The 21126-nt window shown below is 33.1% G+C and overlaps 1 protein-coding gene across 1 annotated transcript in view; it reads left to right on the top strand.

The window, feature by feature from the left end:
- Positions 1–20913, top strand: part of ANKRD10 (ankyrin repeat domain 10) — a 45321-nt gene extending 24408 nt beyond the window's left edge. Inside the window, exons 4-6 of the mRNA XM_044670525.1 lie at positions 2022–2257; positions 14218–14313; positions 19188–20913. Coding sequence (XP_044526460.1) covers positions 2022–2257; positions 14218–14313; positions 19188–19663 — 808 coding nt within the window. The 3' untranslated portion in view covers positions 19664–20913. The remainder of the gene's footprint in view (positions 1–2021; positions 2258–14217; positions 14314–19187) is intronic.
- Positions 20914–21126: the final 213 nt, after the last annotated feature.

Consider the following 21126-nt stretch of genomic DNA (forward strand, 5'->3'; position numbering starts at 1 on the left):
TCCTGTTTAGCGTATTTTTCTTCAATATTTCTCCTAAATTTGTCCTCAGTTTTTGACAGGGAGTGGCATTTCATTCATTCTTATATTCCTATTCTGGAGAGCAAACCAATGCTCATCCATAATATTTGTATTTTTTTAGGCTTCTTACACAATTTTCCAAACTAGAGTCTTAATTTTTTTTTTTTATGTTTTCATATGCTAGCCTTCATGTTTTCTTGGTCTTATTGCCCATCTTTCAGTCTTCTCTAGGTCCAGCGTATTGTTATTTTGAAGTGCAAAGAAGCCCTTCATTTTGTATAATTCACTTTGTACAAACAACCCATTTGGATATTCTGACCTAACTTTATTTCTTTTCTATTCCAATTCATAACCTTGAATTCAGATATTATAATGTAAAATTCTAGAATAACTTCCATTAAATTTCATAACTTTCATAGTGAAATTGTCAGTGATATTCCTCAGGAATTCTAGGCATCCCTAACTTTGTTTCCTTTCCATGAAATTGGAAAGATTTTGTAAATAATTTTTTCTGTTGGATTCTTAATACTTCCCGTAGCTTTTTTATATTTGAACAAAACTAAAGAGGTCAAATTTCTTTAAAACATTTGATTTTGATACTTAAATTGATCTCTTATTTAGGGAAATTTTTCCATTATTTTTTAATTATTTGAACTCCAGAATTTTCTTTGTGGTTTGACAAAGTAATAATATAAATCTTGTGGTCATCTGTATGCATAAAATTCTGTTTTGTTTTTGATCTATATAGTTTAGAATATTCAGCCTCAAGATTTTTCTCATTCTCATGAGTGACTTTATGAAATGATTTTTAGATTAAGGATTTTTAAATTATCTAATTAACTAAAATTATTTCAAGTTGTAGCATTTAATCTTTTATTTAAATCATGCCACTGCTATGTAGTGAATAGGTTTGGAGGCTCTTTTAGTTTTCTTCTTATTAGATACTCTTCTAGTTAATTGACCTTTAGCTAACTAGTTTCTCGGTTTTGCTCACAAAGCACTATTCTTGTCTTCTGGGGAAATTTCAACATGGAATAGCTTTGTCTCTTAAAATTTGACTTCTCATGAATTGTGTAATTGATATTTTAGAATTAATTTGTTCTTAAAAAACAAATTAATAGTTATCTTATTGAGACTTTCATTTTGTTGTTTCCATTTAATACTTCAATCTTACTTTTCATTACTAGATACCTTTTAGTGTATTGAAGAAGGAATCAAAATCTTGATTCTTTTAAGTAACACATGCATATTCTGTTATAGAGAATTATTTAAAAATGAGTAAGCAGACTTTTCAAAGTGAATTCTCATTCACATTTCTTGTTTCCAGTTCCAAATTAACATCTAATCAAGATTGGTTTTAACCAATACATAGTCTTTTAATAAAATAATTAGGATACTTAATTTTAGTATCAAACTAATCCCCTAGCTTTCCACTTACAGTGTCACATATTTTAATAAAATCTGCTATGAGCAGACCTGAGCTTTATCAATGATAATTTTTTTGTCATTAGGCAGAATAGTGATTGTTATATGAATGCCATGGACAATTACTAGTACATGTTTGTTTTGATTATATAATTAACTTTTTACTCAAGATAGAATAATGGATTATAAAGTAAGTATAGGCAGATGATAGAATTCAGGATTTCAAGCTTAGTCTGAAGCTAGCATAATGTTCTGATTCTTCAGATTAAGCATTTTATTATGCTATTTTATGTTAAATAGGAATATAACTTTTTAAAGGGAGTTTAGAATATTGATTTTTGTCTTCATACACTGTCTTCCAAATCTTGCTTAGAAACCAGATGTATAAGAGCAAAAGTTAGTTAAAGAACTAAGATGATTTACTTATTCTTTAACGAAAATTTGCTGTAAATTTTTGTATAGTCTTTCTCTCTATCTCTCTCATATCACCTTCAGATAGTTAGTCAGTAAGAACAGCAGGAGCAGCAGCCAGGTTAAACTGCTAATGGAATGTAATTCAGTTTCTTTGTATTATGCAGCTTAAGAAATGCCAGTGGCCTGACAGCAGCAGACATTGCACATACCCAGGGTTTCCAAGAATGTGCCCAGTTTCTCTTGAACCTCCAGAATTGTCATCTGACTCGTTTCTTTAATAATGGCACCTTAAATGGGGTTCATCAGAATGCATTTCCTAATCATGTTAGTGTTGGGACAAATCGAAAGCGGTCCTTTGAAGATGTCGAGTCTGCTGGAATAAAGAAGGCTAGAACTGAAGGTGAGACTGCTTTAGGGGTGGGGAAGAAACTAGTTATAATAAATGTTTCTTTTTACATATCTTACTTCAGCCATAAAAGCTGAAGGCTCCCTTTTATATTAATGGGAGCTTCACAGACAAGGAGATCATTCACCAAGAGAAGTACTCTTTGTTTACCTTCAAGTTTTATTCTCTGTAGCTGTGAAGACTGGCCTCCTATGAAAAAGAGCGATGAGAGAGAAATTTAAACAGGCTCAAAACATGCTGAAGAACAAATGTTAGTACAATCTTGCTACTACTCAAGTTTACATGGGCATTGTGATGTAGATTATAGAAATATTTTCTGTTTTGTACTTGTATTTGAAATATAACTATTAAAATATTCTGCCATCGTGCCTGATTTATTTGTTTTTTGACTTACTGAGCTTGTGAAAAAAATTTCTGATAGGGTCAACACAATCTTTCCATGGCACATCCTGTGTCATTTAAAACACGGTATTCCATTTTAAGGTAAGTAAATTTATTTCTGTTGTGAGTGGTCTTTTTCTCTGATAACATTTTTTAAAAATCATAATTAGACTCAAGCAGTTTACTTATTTTAATAATTTTGCATATTAAACCTCTTTTTTAAACCCCCACCTTCCATCTTAGAATCAATACTCTGAATTAGTTCAAAGGCATAAAAATGGTAAGGGCTAGACAATGGAGGTTAAATGACTTGTTCAGGGTCACACAACTAAGAAGTGTTTGAGGCCGGATTTGAACCTAGGACCTCCCATCTCTAGGCCTGACTTTCAATCCACTGAGCCACCTATCTGCCCAATAAGCCTTGCTTTCAGTAGTTTTTGTCCTGCTTTGAGGGAAATGGAGGGCTTGATTTCAGTGTTTTATCCCACATAAAATAATATCCATAGGTTGTTAGATAGTAGCTTTTTTTTTTTTTATCACAAATTAAGCATAAACTTACTGGCTAAGTTAGTCTTATGTAAATAAGACCACATTTTAGAAGCATATAGCTGGTACTTTTGAATCAAAGTATCTTGACAAGATAGAACTATGGAAAATCAGCATGAGAAAATAATTTAACTATAAAATTGTGCACATTAACAAATAAATTCTATAGATGAAAGATGCAGGTATCTTAGCTTTAAGATCAGTATGAATTACCTGATATCTGCTCTAAAAACTAATAAAACCTTAGGCTTCATTGATGGTATCTAAACACAAAAAAGTAAAACTACCTGTTTATGATATTCTAGCTGCCATTTTAAAGAAGACATTAATAGATGATAAGAGATTTAGAGAAGCCAAATATTTTAGTTTTTTGTGTAGTGGAGATTAGTGGATAAAGAGATGGGCTTGAAGCTAGGTAAACCTGTGATCATATCCTACATCTGGGATGTACTAGCTTTCCAGCTCCAGTAAATCACTCAGTGAGACTGAGGTCAACTATAAGTTGCCAGATAATATTCTAGCCTACATTAGTACAGGACGCTTCCTCATCTGCTAGTTCCCTCCCTTGCATAGTGTTAGAGAATAGAATTAGGATCAGAATTTGTGAAGGATTTCATAAAACTACCTTTTCGTAAAACAGGCCCTTTTTTATCCTCTTTCACCTTGGCTGTTAACATAATTGGGCTCCCTACATCCAGCTTTTCTATTCCATCTTAAGCTCAGCTTCCATATTGATATTCCTAAAGCATATTGGATTATCACTTCCCTACTTAAGAAGCTTCATTGATTTCCTATTACCCTTAGGAAATATAATTTGGTCTATACTATAAAGACCTCCACAATCTGAATCTTTTTTTTCTAGACTTAATTTGTATTTATATAACATTTATGTTTTTTCAACATGGAATGGTAGAGATACAGTCTCATCCAGGAAGACCTGGTTTAAAGTCTGGCCTCCAATATAATATATTCCCTTTGTGACCCTGGGCAATTCATTTAATCTTTCTCTGCTCCAGGCAGCTCTATAAGGCAATTTCAGAATAATTGATGATCTACACTTATATAAGCAAATGTCCTCACCCAAAGAGTTTCCCTGTACCAGTGCTTTTGAACTCACTGGTTCTAAAAATAGCAAAAAAAAAAAAAAATGACAACCATATATATATATATATATATATAATTTCTCCCCACCAGAATGTAAATTCATTGATTTACAAGAATATTTTGATCTTCATTTTTTTCACAGCCCTTGGCATAATAGGCATTTATTAATTAGTGAATTGAACAAAAGAGCAGTATGGTCATGAATTTCCAAACAATGACTTTAATCCAAAGATTTTGGGAGGAGGGAGGGAGGAATGGGATGGAATTCTACATCAAGTAGACTTTCGGACTCAGTAAAAAGGTAATTGTTAGAATTTATCTAGGAAATCACCATAAAACAGATTTTGTAGATTTAATTATTTTGTCAATGAATCTGACATAAAATAAGAATCCTCAACTATTTTATCAGCACTTAAAAGGTCACTTTGTACTATAGATCAAATCCATGTACTGAATCGTCTGTGCTAATTTTCTGAGTTACTGAGGCTTTCCCCCTCCCCTAAAAACTGAGTTAACCCAAGTTCTACCTATTTTTTAATTCCTACCAAGAGTAGGCTTTTTCAAGTGAGCATTTCTGTATTAAATCTATCAATTGTAGCAAAGGAAATGGAGAGGAAGCCCATGTACAAAATTTGCATATCCGAGTAAGATTTAAAAGTAGCTACTTCATATTTTGAAATTTGCCTCAGATCAACAGGTAGGGTAATAATCCCAAAGATGGCGCACTAGCTTTTTTTACCTTTATATTCAAAAGGGCCCTTTTCTATATAATATGCTAGTTTTCATCAATTCCTTTTGATTCTAGGAAGTGGAGAAGCAAGGTGTATACATACATATGTGTGTGTATCTTCTATTTTAGAATTGATACTAATTATTGATTCCAAGGAAAGAAGAGTGTAAGGGATACTCAATCAGGGTTAAATAATTTGCCCCAGGGTCACATAGCAAGGAAGTATCTGAGGTTTGGAATCTATGACCTCCTGTCTCTAGGTGTGACTACCTTGCTACACCTGTTAGTATATTTTTAAAAGGCTAAAATAGAATGCGCCTTATTTCTTTGTATTTTTTGGGAACTATTGCTGGTTGAATGTAAATTAAATGAATCGGGAACCAGGTTTGTATAGTACCTTAAGCAGGTTGGACTTGATGTGAATGTGGCCAAGCACCTCAAGTGACTTGAGAAATGTCTGCGATGCTGTCATATTAAATTATAAATACTACAGAACTTCAGTTTCTGATGATTAGTCTCCATTTTTTTCCTGAAGATTTAATTTCTTTAAACTTAAAAGGTGGGTTTTCATGTTCTAGACATGGAATTCAAATAACTGATTTGAATATGCTATTTTGCAAAAGAATCTATAAGACATGCTACTTGTTCCTTATTCACTTAATGTAATGTCAACACGTCTCATTTACATTATATAATACTACTACTGTAGCTTGTTTATACCTCTTATTTTTGTTTTCCATATATTTGAAATTCTTAGATTTGCCAGTTTTGTAATTTTATTTCAGTGGAGTCAAGTAGAAAGGAGGGAAAAGGAAATAATGCACTTTTACTGTTATTCTATGTGTATAAATATGCAGAATGGAAACCTGAAGATACCCAAGTAAAACACAATTTTTGTGAACGTTAGGGAATTTTATCTGCAATACCCAGATAACTTGCTCAAAGAAGGTTATATGTATTCTGCCACAGTTTCCCCCCCAATATAATTTTACTTTCTTTTACTATTCAGATAATAGGGATTTTATTATGGTAATGATTTTCTCTCAGATTCATTCGAATTGGTGCTTAATGTTCCAATTTTATACTTTTTTATTAAATGTAAGAAGCTTCCATTTTTTAATTTCACATGCCAAGAATAAAATCTGTATGTTTATTTATAAAGAAATTGCCCTTGCATACTTAATGTAAATATGTTAATAAAATAGTTGGAGGTCATAATGCTTTTGAAATATTCTAGCTTAAATGGAAGAGGAAGTAGTATCATGCTAAAGAATAAAGTAGTGAGCTCCTTCTCTCTTAGAACATTATTCTATTCGTTCCCTTTTCCCTTCCAAGGTTTCTATTTATTTTAGTATTGAATTAGTTTACATAGAAATAACATTTTCTGTCTTGTCCAATTTTCCTGAAAGACCAACCAACCATCCAGAAAACTTAGAGAAGTGAAAATTTCTCTTCCTCTCCTCCCCTCCATAATAAATTTCTCCTCAAAATTTTCTTTCCTAGTTAGGGTTTATAGTTTTGATGGTTTTTTACAATCAATTTTGAAAGGAATGAGGAAAACTAGAAAAAGTCAGCTGGCTTATCTGTTTAGAAAACAATTTACTTAAGCTATAATAATATTCAAACAGCTATCTTTTTTTTAATACTAATAAATCAGAATGAGATTCTGTTTAGAATGACTTAAAAGAGTGATCTCTTTCCTCTTCATTATATAAATACTTGCCATTTTGGTAATAGGATAAGAAGGAGGCAGGGCTAAACAAAGTTAACCTTTTGAAGAGAACCATTTATGTTAAAAGGCACAAATGCCCTTTGATGACATAATCTTGGTCATTGGATTACATTATCATAGATAATCCTATTTGTCTATAGGATGAAATAGCTTAGGCTTTTATGGGAAATTAGCCTTACTACCAAGTTAATTTTTGTCAAGTGTTTTCTTCTTAAATGTGATCTATTCATTTGGGTACTTTGGATGGTATGAAGATGAAAATATCTTTTCCACTGTTACTTTTTATCTCATTGCCCAAGAACTTAGGCTATCCAAAAGACTGCTGAACCTTCTTCATATAATTCTAGAAAAGAAACTACTGCCAAAATTAGGGGGAGAAATTGGTCAGTTGATCTATATCTTTAGGAAATAATTTCCCCCTAATGAATGCAACTCCCAGAGTTTGGAAAATGATAATTTATTACAATGTGGCATTATCGAGTTGCCCAACTATCTAATTGCAAATGCCTTTTACAGTCAACTAAATACATTTTTGAGTAGATAAACCTTAGAAATAGCAACCTAGGAGTATAATAGTAGAGTTGATGATGACTATTCTTACCTGTTTACTTTTAATGGTTGTGTACAAAATGCTGCAGGGTTTTAAACCAAAAGCTAAACTTGCATTTCTAGGGCACCTTTTTAGTGTTTACTTCAAGAGTAATATTTGCTCATGATTTCTTGGTTAAAGCTTTAGTTTTATAACTCTTTTGTACTTTGTTTTTTTAATAAGAATATTCCAATGCTAGATTTTAATTATACAAAATCATACATGTTACAGTGGTGCATATCAAACTGAAAAGGTACACCTTATTGTTATACCCACTCAAAGAAGCTTTATTTTAAATGCCAAATAACTAGCTTTTTAAGATTTTTTTTTTTGCTGTTTTATTTGGGCAATAATGTCATATCCTTGAGTTAAATATTTTTTATCAAAGTTGTCACTGTTTACAAAAATAATTGATACCGTTATCCCTTCCAATTTTCTTCATTGTTTTTATAAAATAGGCACAACACTGGCCTTAAAGAATTCTCTTAGCTTTTGTTCAGAGGCAGATTCAGTTTGTAATAGGATAAAGAAACAGAACTAGTCCTTATATGATTTTTTTTTTTAAGTTGAGAATTAATTTAGTGAACAAACAAATGGTTTTTTCCTTGCTCCTTCCTTGAAGGCAAAGATTTTTTGTCTTTTTGTATCTAGTGCTTCTAACAGTGCTTGACAGAGAGTATGTGTTTAGTACTTGCTTGTTTCATAATTAATGCCTTAAGCTTTAAAGTTTATAGAATTTGTTTTACTCTGACCATTTTATATAATTATGCCCATCTTAATGTTCTACTACTTAGGTTGAAATGCCTCTCTGTCAAAAATACAATGAAAAACTCAATTGTATATTAAAAGGAAGCATGTTTCTTTTACATGTGGTAATTTTAATGGACATAAGGTGGAAATAATTTTAAGTTTTTAATGAAAATTTAATGAATAAGAAATAACTGCTTAACAAAGACATTTCAGAAATGATAGGGCTATGAAAACTGTCTTATGTGTATGCTTTTGCTTATTTCTAAGAGCAGCAAGGCATGTGGGATAGCAATGCAAAATATGATTCAGGAGCATTAATTTCAGACTTAGTGCTGGGATAAAAAATGTTTAGTGGATTAATATATTTATTAGTACATTATCATAAGAGTTATAAAATGCTTCTATCACAACTATAGAGTTAATAGTTGAACCCCTCAGAGTTGGTGAAATTACCCAGAGAAATCTTGCCTTGGGGCTTGGCTATAGGGTATAAAAGAAAGCCTCTAGGTTCTCTTGTGCCTGTTACTGTCACTGGGACTATGCTTTTGTTATAGTCTTAGGTATGTTAACAAGTTGCATTGTCTTTTTCTTAATCACGGTACTCAAGATTGCTTATCTACACTTTATCTTAAGAGTAACATTGGGAGAAATATTCGATGTAAATATTGCTCAAAAAACATATGCTTATGCTACTGCTATAGCATGTTGACTCAGTCCTCAGGAATCCCAGAATTTATGTTCTTGCTTATTTATGCCTAAATTGCTATAATGTTTTCCTCCTTTAGAAAAAAGTGATAAGAAAGATCTAGCATGTGATTGAAAATAGATAATGAGGGGCAGCTGTAGGTGGCTCTGTAGATTGAGATCCAGGCCTGTTAGGTCCTGTGCTCAAATTTGGCCTCAGACCTTTGTTAGCTGTGCAAGTCACTTAACCACTGCCTGAAAATGGATAAGTGAAATCACTAGTCTTCTAACTTCATGTATAAACTATTCAACAAAGAAATGGTGGTCAACAACACTAGAATATAAACTTGTTCATAAAAACTTAAGAAATATACTATGAACAGTTATTGCTAGCTAGAGAGAAGCAATAGTGGGCAAAACAAGTTTAAAGAGGATTTAACCTTTTCATTTCCAGAACTCCTCACCTTGAGGCCTGCTATATCAGGCATACTTTAATACCACCTAAACTAACCATCTTATTTCTTTGCTTCTGAACACAAACCTGAGCCCCTTTGCTTTTTGTAGCCCAAGTCAAATCACTGTTGCCATTGCTCCAGGAAGTGTGTCCATCTACTCCCTTTATTTCTGTTCATTAAACTTTCCAAATCAAAATAGAACTCTTTTGTCTCTTGCTATTTGAATGCTTTATTGGCATTTAAGCTTTTTGAGGGCAAAAGCTTTCCAAACATGCACCTTTAAATCATTGCTTAGCACAAAGTAGGTGTTTCAAAAAATTTTCCTTCATTTGAAGATTCTGGAGAGGCACTAAGCAAAGACATCGCCAGGGCATTTAAAGATGGAAATGGATGGAAGCCAACAAACAGAAGAACCATGACAATTAAATAACAGCTATCTAAGACAGCAAAGCTACCTCCTGTTCCCAAATATACTTGAAATGGAAATGGTATTAAAGAGAATGAAGAATGGGGAAAAGTACGTGTACTGTAACAAGTACATAGAGATGATCCATGTTAGCAGTGACATGACTGCTATGGGACCTGAAGAATTGAAAGATTAATATGAAAAAAGATGGCCAAGATATATCCCTGACCTTTTAACTCCATTTATGTTTTTTGTCACACTTCCTAATGCTTTGATAACGTCTAAATATGATTGAGAATAGGCAGTATCATAAGCAATGTTCTACCATTCTATAATTGACTAAAATATGTAAAAAGGAAAATTTTACCTTTTATTGTGGGAAAATATTTTGTTGGAATAGGACGCAGCCTTAAAGACGTTTTCAACTTGGTATCTCTTCATCAATATATGAGTCACCTAAGAAGCCCTAATATGTAACAAATATCTTAGCTCATTGATGTTGATGGTTATAAACATTAGGCCTGAATTATAAATGAAGGAATTCTGTCTGCCATTCTGATAGAGGAGATCCAGCACAGAGTCAGTGGAAGAGCAGTTCTCTGAGGACATCCTGTAGGTGTTCCTGTTTACAGATGATTTGAAGTTCTTTGTATCAGGTCCTGGACAATTGCCTGGCCTCTTGGAAGAGATCTGGAACAACTCAAGAGCCTGTTGCCCAAATTGCAACATGCAGATGGATAGACAAAAGAGATTATTTGTGGGTGTGTATGTGCATAAAATCAGTCAACATAGACAAGCATTGTTCCCATAAGTGGGCTGTCCATCTCTCCCCATATTTCCTTCCACTAACTCCTTTACAAATATAGGATGAACTGCTAAAAGAGTTTTGCAGGACTAAATGACCCCAAACTTAACCAGAAATGTTTATTTTATCAGCACTTGTTACAGTATTTCAAGTCTGCAAGATGTAGAACACAACAGTCTCCAAGGAGTTGCATATCACCTAGGGCAATTGAAGGGCACACAATGGATGTGAGCAGGCTACAAAGTATAAAGGAAGGAAAAATTCCCAGAACTAAAGTAAAATGCCATTGGAAATTTAGAATTGAGAAAGGAGCTGAATTAGTGAATTCACAAGTTGATAGTCTTGAGCTTTTATCTTTCTATTGTTGATAGAGTCTCTAGCTCATCCTGTAGCAGAGGAATGTGTATGAGTCAACAGAAAAGAGGAGTTAATGCTAGGGTTGCAATCTGCATCACTTGAGGGAATATCCCAATCAGATTTATTTGAATGTTCTCTATAGGTTTATCAGTCCAGACATATGTTATATTTAAGGCATTCATCATATTCCTTGTACAGTAATAGCAGTTGGCATTTTGTAGTTTTAAGTTTTAGAACTCATTTCACATATCACTGAGAGGTGCAGATTTCTCAACAGATCAGTAAACAATGGCTGAAAGGATGACTCAGTAAGTGGGGTACCTGGGGCCCATTGATTTTTAAAGTTTTATTATGAAATGCCAACTTAATTGCTTTTATTCTTTTTCCAACATTTTGAGAGAAAATCTTGAATTCTGACATATTTGTCTTCACATATAACATTTTCAAAGTCACTCCCTGAAAAAAGTTAAATGAGAACTGATGCTTTTCCAGAATGTCTGAAAATAAGTGTAATTTTAAAATAAAACTTATCTTACTGTTTTGATGGGATGGTATAAAGCATCATTGTTCAATGAGTAGAGAATATTTAATAGTCATGATGGGAAAATAAGTTGATGGAAATAAATAAATTCTGCCCTTAGATATTTAAACATGTATAACTTTCATGTTAAAAGTGATTTTTAAAAAATGATAGAACTTTTTGTAGAATAGTATACAGCAAAAGCCTGGCCTGAACTTGATGCATATGCTGGTGAAGTACTAAAAAAAAGGGGGTGGCAGGAAGTATAGTAGAATCTACAGTATAGACTGTCAAAAAGTTGTTTGTAAATGTTTTGTATGCTTCCAAACTGAAACCAAAAGGACTGAAGAAGTATGGAAGATTAGGAATGTGGGCTTGAAAAACCATCTTGGATTTCATTTTAATATCTATATTAATGGTTTTTAGTCGTTACCTTTGAGCTTTTGGCATGATGCTAATCCTCAACTTTAGTAAAATGGGGATAAAAACTTTAAATTTTTTTAAAGATTACACAGCTTTATAAAATGTAGGTATGTATACAGGCTGCTCTGACTTGCAATACAATTTCTTCTAAAGCAAATGCTTTATTCAAAAATGAATAGCCCTCTGTTTATGAAGTATATCAGGCACTTGGAATACTTTAATCCCTAGGACCTAGTGGGAGAAGGGGGAGAGGAGAGTGGGAAAAAAGGCTTCAGTCCATAATTTTGGTTAAAAAAATTTTTTTAAGGAACATTTTGGCCTTGTCTTGATAACAAAAGCATTGTTTTCTTTACTTTTTCAAACTACTCCTCAACTTAAACATCATGATTTTTTTTCCCCCTGAGCAGTTTGTAATATCAAGACCATTAACTTTCTTTACACTGCTTCTTTCTCAATCTTTTCACCTTTGGGTACTTGGACATCTGTGCCCTTTTCTTGTTTCTTTTTCTTTTTTAAAATCTAAGAATCAATACTATGTATTGGTTCCAAGGCAGAAGAACTGTAAGGGTTAGGCAATGGGGATTAAGTGACTTGCCCTGGGTGACAAAGTTAGGAAGTATCCAAGGTCAGTTTTGAATCTAGGACTACCAGTCTCTGGGCCTAGCTCTCAATCCATTGAGCTGCCTAGCTGCCCCAGCCTTTCTTGTTTCTGTAGCACAATCCCAAGCAAATTTGTTTCTGAATCATTAAGACTATTTATACATTAGCCATGCCTATCACTGATTTCAGTACAGTGTTGGGAGTAATTTGAAACTGCTATTATGTTGCTGCCTCTGCTTTGCTTAACTGAGTAGTGTCTCCCATATTAGAACTGTATCACATATGTAAGATTTTTCTCCCACATCTTTTTTGAACTTTGTGTCCTTTTCTTGTACTTAAAAAAATGGTCTAAGTTTTATAGATCACCTTCATTTATTTGTAATTTCTTTAATCAAATACAAAACATACTCTTCTAACTTTACAAAGAGGAAAATTTCTCATATTTCTTGAGAGTCAAGTTTGATCATTATGATAATGTAGCATTCTTCCCTGAGCTTTATAGGAATTCTATTCAAAACCAAGAGTGGTTAAACTTAAAAATGTGACATGTCAGAAAATGAAGTTCTGCCCTCATGTTCTTTTAATCTGTGCTGGCTTCAGATGAGAATAATTGTTTTCTTTTACTTGTGAGGAGTTGATATAATTTTCATGAATTAAGACAGTGATGGGCAAGCTATTCCTTGAGGGCCAGGCTGTAGTTTGCCCATCACTGCCTTAAATGATTCCCTAATTGCTATGCCCCCACATCCAGATGTAGTGATTAGGGAATTGCTTAAGGCAGTGATGGGAAAACTACAACCTGGATCTGGCCCTCGGGGAATAGTTTGCCCATCACTGAATTAAGATATAACTAAGAAAGGGAGACACTACTAAGTGAAAGGTAGCAGGCTATAAAGGAGCGTTTGACTGGGAATCCAGAGAGACCTGGATTCAAATTCTTCTTGGGACATTTAATAGCTATGTCCATAAAATGGAGATGACTATCAATAGTGCTTACAAGGAATAATGGATGTAATGTACTCAGTAGGTGTTGAAGTGGTACAAAAATGCTGGTTGTTCTGTTTGGTAACACATTGTAAAACTGAAACTCAATATTCACTCCTAAACATTGACTCATTTGCAAATTTGAGTTTATGATAATAACTCTTCTAGCTTTCTCAGTTTTCTCCAATTAGTAATATAACACAGAAGTAAAAACATAAGAATCAAATAAAATAAGAAAAAAACACTCCAGAGAAAGAACTTGGAGTCAGATGCAAATCAAAGCATACTGTCTTTCACCGTGTATTTGTGGTTTTATTTAGGTGGTTTGGTTTTGTATGAGTGCTCTTAACAGTGACCCATATGGAAGTGTTTTGCATGGTAATTTTAAAAAACACATTGGATGTGTCATTAGGTAATTCTTAGTTGCTAGAAATTTTCATTCATTTCAATATTGAGGAAATGGTGTAAATATGTTTTAAACATATAACCCATTTTCTGCTGAGTGTTTAAAGTTATATATGTTTTTCTTGAAATTAAAGACTTAGAATAGAAACACAGTATGCTTCAAATTCCATACACCATCAAGTAGAATGCAGATGAGTATTAGTAATTCCAATAAGTTTTAGTTTCCATTATTTGCTAAGAAAATCTGGTTTGTGATATAAATAGAAGATTGACTATACTATGTATGTAACCAGCAGTCTCTGCATTTCAGTATAAAGAGGGCAAAACACAAGGTATATAAAGGATAACATTAAATCAAAATGGTGGTAAGCATTAAACTACTGGATCCTTTGAAAATATGGAATAGGACTATTTGTCCTGACCTTTTCCTTTATGTGTACAGAACAACCTAAAATCATGTCATGTCTGTCTTTTTTTAAACAGCTCCAAGCTTTGTTTGCTCTATACCACAAGTGAACGGAGGAGCCGGTGATGATGCTGACAGTATGCACATTGATAGAGAGTTTGCTGTTGTATCAGGTGGGAGTGGACAGTTTCCTGTTAACTGCAACAACATTCAAATGGTTGAAGACATCAAACAACAGGAGAGTGGTTCTATTGGACCAAAAGAGATAGAAATTTATACAGTTTCAGCAATGCAAACCCCTTGTCGTTGTAAGAATCAGTATGCATATTATTTCTAAGATGCAAAGATTTTGAATTTTTGCACATTGTTATCTGGTGTCTTGGAAACTTGTATTATTCTCTTGCCCGTTATTTTGGGAGTTTGCAGACATGAGGAAGCATTTTTTGACACACTTAGTGTGGATATATATAATAATTATGAAGTCACTATTCCTATTTTGCTTTGAGGCTTAAACTTAATGTGCCTTTATCTTTTAAAAAGTTTTTAATTTTTTTTAACTTAGAAATACTTTTTGCATCTCACACATAGTATTTTAGTAGCATTTTCAGAGTAATATGTTCCTTAAAACAAATAGCTCTAAAGATAATTCTATTAAAAACTAGAAATTGTCAGAGGTTTGATTAGGAAAAAAGTAAAAAACAAAGTGAGCATATTTAGCTTTAGCTAAAACATAACCCTAGGTTAAAAACAGAAAAAAACTCAAGATATATTTGCAAAACTTATAAGATTTTTTTGTTTTGTTTTCATGTCTTTCATAGGCTTGGAACTGTTTGTAGTAATAGATCAATAGTCAAATTTTGAATTTTTGAATAGCAACAGATTCAATTCTTAATAGTATTCTGTAATATTTTAAAAACAAATTACTAGAAATGTATCGAGTTATATTAGTTTAAAAGCTCTTTTCTCAGCCTTTCCACGTACTTTAAAGGTAAAGAATACATTATAATAATTTTATTAATGTATTATAATATTTAGAAATGTAAATTAATTTTTAATTATGTTGTTTTTCTATATGCCAAGTACATCTTTGGGGATAATAGGATAGCTGTTTTGTTTTGTAAATTAATATGAAAGCCACTTAAAAAAAAAAGCAAACTTTAAAAGGAAACACATAATATATGTCCTTTTGGAAATGTAATATGATATTTCTGGTATAGCAGATTACTAAAGGAAAGCCATACAAATATATTAGTGAAGTAAACAGTTTCCTTAGATAGAATTATCTTGTTTCTAAGTAATCTAAAATCCTAGGAACCTATTTTTTTAAGAGTAGATAGATAGGGACTCCCAAATGGATGATGCTCTAATTAAAATAGTAACCATATTTACTTGCAGTTAAGATCTCTATAACCATGCAGATGGATAAATGCCAAAGCTACTCCATAAAGCAAAACTTATAGATAGAACAAGCACTGGGACAAACTTCTAAGTCACTTATAATATTAGGCCATCAACTGTTCCTTTGGGACTTCTAGCAATTTACTTTGTTAAAATAATAAATCATTCATTCTTTTAGCTCTAGCCCATTTCAGAGTAGAGACGGAAAACCTGCTCATCTCTCTGCACCTAATTTTTATCAGTCAGAATTATTGGTTTCTGACATCTTTTTTTAAAAAATGAGTATTTTTATTTCTCCCTATTTTTAGTAATAATTAGTCTATCTTTTACTGTTACTCTTAAAGTTTCAGGGACCTACCATTTAGAAAAATGATCCAAATTCTGTCCTTTTGGGCTCATTTAAACTCCTAGCTAGACTCATTTAATGAAATAGCCACTTGAAATGTATTTTTAGTGTTTATAATTTTTTTAAGGACATTATACTTCTATCCAGAAGCCATGCTACAATGCTGCCCTTTAAGGTCTGGCCAGTGGGAATGTTACAGATCTACCTCACTTTATGCAGTAGATGGATGCATTCCTGAAAAGTGTATAAATCAAATTTTCACATTTTAAATTGCTGGGAGGGGCTGAATATCTGAAGGAATCTTACTGTGAATCCTTTTTAAAGCAAATAATTGCCCCGTAACTTATCTCTGTGTAAATCTGGATTTTCATATACTGGGTTGGCTTAAAGCGAGGTACACCTGTCTAGGTGAGACCCTGCTATAACAAGATCACTCTGGTACAGGTGGGCCCCGCTTTTAGATGCCATGCATTCCTGGAGGCTGCATCTTAAAGCAGATCCGCCATAAGGCAAAATCCGGGCTGTGTATGTGCTGTTGCCTTCGTCTGTTCGGACATCGGTGGAAACTGTGGAATGAGCAGGTAAAGGCAGCAAGGAGGGAAGTATAGGTCTTTATTAGGCAGCATTAAATGGAACAGAATGGTAGAATGTCAAGTGGCAGGTTTGGGATTGACTGTACTAACCAAACCCCTTTGAGCAGGATCTGAGATCTTGTCATTGCAATTTAGTATGTTAAAAGCAAGATTCTGGTGGGTTTGTAATTTTTATTTTTCTTTCTTGATAGTGTTACGAGGCTGTATTACTTGGCTTGGGCTTTTAGGTTGTTGATCCCTGTAACTAATTTGCTTAACCTAGCTGCTTGAGAAAAATATTACTTCCTTTCCAGCAACTTTTAATTCTGCATAAGTTATGAAAATAGGCTGCCCATCTGCTCCTATGTTCTTAAAAAGTACATCAGATCAAAGTTAGCTAGTTTTGAAGCAACAGACCCAATTTTTTGAGCAATTGACTAGCTATTTTAATTACCTTTGGGAATCTGATTACACAGTCTACTATTTCCATCTATTTCCATCTCGTTAAAGAGATTTGGATAATTAATTGGGCACATCTACTTATTTTGTCAAAGTTTTTCTTTTTTTTCTCTTATCTTTCAAGTGGATACTGCTGCCCCATAGCCAGATTTTATCTTTAAAGAAAAATTGTGGCTTTGTTTTTAAAAAATAAGAATTACATAGTTTCCACCCCCAGGACAAATGGCCTGGGAATTTTGTTGTTGTTGTTAATAACTTTTTACATATAATTATAGTTCTTAGGCCATTATTTACTCTTCAGCTTGATATTTACATTATACTTGGCAACAGCCCTGTGAGTTACAGAGTAAAAATATTATCTTATAGATAAGGAAACTAAGGATTAGGGTGGTTCATCATTTGTCCTGGTCAAACAACAGGAAATGACAAACTAGGACTGGAAATTCACATTTTCTAACTGCAAATCCAAGATTCTTTCTACTACACTGTTGTCCATGAAACTGTGCTCTAGGTTCAACTTGAAAGATCAGAGAAATTATCCATTTTCCTCTGTAGATAGGCCATAGCAGCAGATTTTATGGTAGTTATGAGAAAACTATGCTCTTGATTGATGTATTTCTACTTTTTAAAAGTTTATAAACTTGTTACCAATCAAAAATTGATGACTATTAGAACATTGTAAGCTTTGTCTCCATCACTGGCTGAAGCAGTGTTTTCTCCTTTTTTTTTTTTTTTTTTTTTTTTTGAAAAAGATTAGGAGGGAGGCATGGGTTGAAGATGAGGGGATGGGGAATGAATATGTAGCATAAATGTGCAATGTAGGAAAAGCACTTAGAATGGAAGAAACTAAAATATGCACTTTGACAGGGCCCCAATATGCAAGGTTATGCATCAAATGCTTCTATATGCAAAAAGTAACTAGAAATAAACTTTTTGAAATGGTCATTGTAAGACTGTTTAACTATAATAGAGTAGCACTTTAAGTGGCAAACCTTACTTTAATAGCCTCAGGTTAGAGGCAATTTTAAACTACTTTATTCTCTGTGTTCATGTCTACATAGACACTTTTTAAAGTTACAAAGTACAGAATTGTAATATATATTGGTCTATTCCAGGACTTGTAATAGATATTTTTCCTTCATCAATATTTTACTGAATAAATTTGTCTTAATGAAACTTCAGAAATCAGCGTTTTCCCCTATTTGTTTTTTTTTTTTAAACATGGCTGATGTATACTGAATTATAATTTAATAAAATTCAGAACTAGTCATTCAAAATGACATTTTGCATGAATATCATTAATATTTCAATGTTTTCTTTTTGTAAACATTCTGGTCTATGCATTCTGCCAATGCTGTTGTCCCTGGCATTTTGCATATGGATTATGTCACTTTTGAGTATTACTTAAAGAAAACAATTCCTATAAAATTTGTGTATTCTCTTTCCTAAATTATTAGTCTGAATTTGCTTTAGAACACTTTGCATTGTCTTACATTCTTATAAAAAGCTTCTGTAATTAGCTTGCTTCAGTTACTTTATGGACTGTTTTTCTCAATCTTCAGTGAAGTGTTACACTTCATTTTAATCCATTGTGAAAACCATTTTGTATTTTTTTCTTGGATGGGGGGAGGGGTTAAGGCCTGTGATTTCATTGGTGTTGGGGAACTCTTAGATGAGGTAACTAAATTCCTCTACCAATGCAGACCCGCCAGGATTATAGTCTTGAGGTTGCCTTGGGTCACTAAGAGATTAGAATTCTGCTAATCACAAATCTATTACTTGTCCAAAACTGGGCTTGAACCCAGGGTAAGGCTTTCTAGTGAAAACCTACATGTACTCATTGGACTATTTTTTCAATTAAATTTGTTTTTTTTTTACATTTTAGTGTGATAGAATTTACTTCACAAGGGATTTTTCAAGTATAGCAGAGAATGTCCCCAAAACAATTATTTTGAAAACTACTGTAAAATAAGGTTTTAGTTTGAAGGCTACTTTATAAAGTAAGGGTAACTTAAATTTCTTTATTTGGCCCCACCTCTTTTAAATATTTAATTTTTTTTTCAAATCATAAGTCAAAATCTGTGCTATTTTGTAGTATATTTTAAACATACCTATGCAAAGTATCTTGAAAATTTGTCCATACTGTACAGAGAAGATCAGGTGATTTTGGAAAAAAAAAATTTTTTTTTAATTTAAGTATAGCGAAGTTTTTTGTGTTTTTTTCCCCCCCATTGATTCTGAGTTTTGGTGACAGGTGTATTTCTTAATGCAGATATGAATAGCAGTAGCTCCGTTTTGAATACATTGACAAGTGGATATGCCACCAATGGACATTTGGACTTCCCTTCCACGACACAGCTCAATGGGATGGAAAACGGGAATGGAGAATGCTTAACAGCACCTAATGGAATTAGCAGTGGATTAATTCCAGGACTGACTTTTGCAACTAGCCAGAAAACTCCCTCTGTTAATGGTGCTGAAGAATCAGAAAAGACTATGAACATTTCTCCTGATATGTGTGGCTCTCTGCACCTGAACGGGAGCCCTAGTAGCTGTGTAGCTAATAGACCTTCCTGGTTAGATGATATTGGAGATAATTTGCACTATGGACATTACCATGGGTTTGGGGACACAGCTGAGAGCATCCCAGAACTTAATAGCGTTGTTGAGCATTCCAATTCTGTTAAAGTGGAAGAGAAGTACGATAATACTATCTTGGGCACAATGCACCTTTATCATGGTTCCTAAAAGACATTGTATATTTTCTTCATTTGAAACACATTGATTTATACTGTTGACTGACTTTTGAAGGAAATATCCATGTAGCATTAATTTGGAGGAATGCCGCAACTATCTTTTTAATACTGATTTATTGGAAGAAGTAAAGCTTCCATTTGACGGTTTCCTAATTAAAGTGAAGTCTTAGTTTGTTGCATGAGTGGGACTTAGTGACTAGGTATTGTTACAGTGGGATGCTCTTTCAGAATTAAGTTCCTTTTTTTAACATTTACTGGTCACCAAGCCCAATACTAGCACCAAAAATTGATATTTTTCCTGTAAAACCCGAGTTGTATACAGTGGAGATAGAAATTAAGAGGCCAAAAATAAATGTCTTGATTACTTCCTAAGTTTATTATACCTGTGCAGAGGCATAAAAAAGCATTCATTTACTTTTCTAGTTGAGCCTATATAGTAAAAAGAAGACCATATTCTCTCCTTTTGTAAGGTCAGAACTATTTCAACCTTAGAATAGATTGCTCAAACCAATTTCAATGTTTATATGGAGGAAAAGACTTTTGTCTTCAGTTCAGTGACATTTGAAAATGAGTTTTCACCTTTCAGATGCTAAATTTTGTAATTGGACGTATATAGTCCATTCTTTGGTGTCAGAGAATTACCAAATTAAATATTTGGGTTTCTGACATGAATGAAGTAGAGTGGGCCCTAGCTCAATGTTTGGTTGCAAACAGAGACAGCCTGGAGTTAATCCTATGTTAGAATATTTTTATCTTGCATTTTTTACTTTATGTGCTTAACACTTTACCATAGATTGTCCACTGATGGGATGTTAGCACGGTTTACTTTATATGCAATGAAAATTACTGTTGTTTGTAGAAATTGTTAGGTCAGAGTATTTCAATTTGATTGTTTTTTGATACATGTTGGATTTCCCTTTCCTATCTCCACTCTCTGGAGGTATATTCTGCTTTAGACTTCTTCTGCTATGTATATCTAGGCAGTTGAGAGACTCTTGAAGGAGTCTCACACTGAATTTGTATTGTTTATAGTTTTATACAAGTCAGCATTGATGCAGCTAGTAGTGACACTGCAAGTATTGTCATTTTCTGCTTTGGTGATTTCATAATGAATAATGGTGTGATGGAGAAATGTTAAATGAGTAAATTAGTGTCCTAAGCGAACTACACCATCTTTTTTTGTTTGTTTGTTTAAAAAGGGACCTTTACAAATTGAATAAAAAATAAATTTCTTATGCTCAACTTTCCATGGGTTGGTTGCCTTTTTATTTTGTTTTAAGTGATTTTAATGTGGCATTTTATCCTGCAGGATTCCCGCTAATAGCCTGTCCTTAGTCTCTGATGCATTTTATTAAATTCTTATCACATTTCCTATAGAAAGAGCTTGAAAAAATCTCTCTGATCCTTTCAATTTGTTAGATAAGTTCATATATTTATTGCATATAAGTTTTTTAT

Source organism: Gracilinanus agilis, chromosome 3 (assembly GCF_016433145.1).
Source record: "Gracilinanus agilis isolate LMUSP501 chromosome 3, AgileGrace, whole genome shotgun sequence".
Taxonomy (NCBI): Eukaryota; Metazoa; Chordata; class Mammalia; order Didelphimorphia; family Didelphidae; genus Gracilinanus; species Gracilinanus agilis.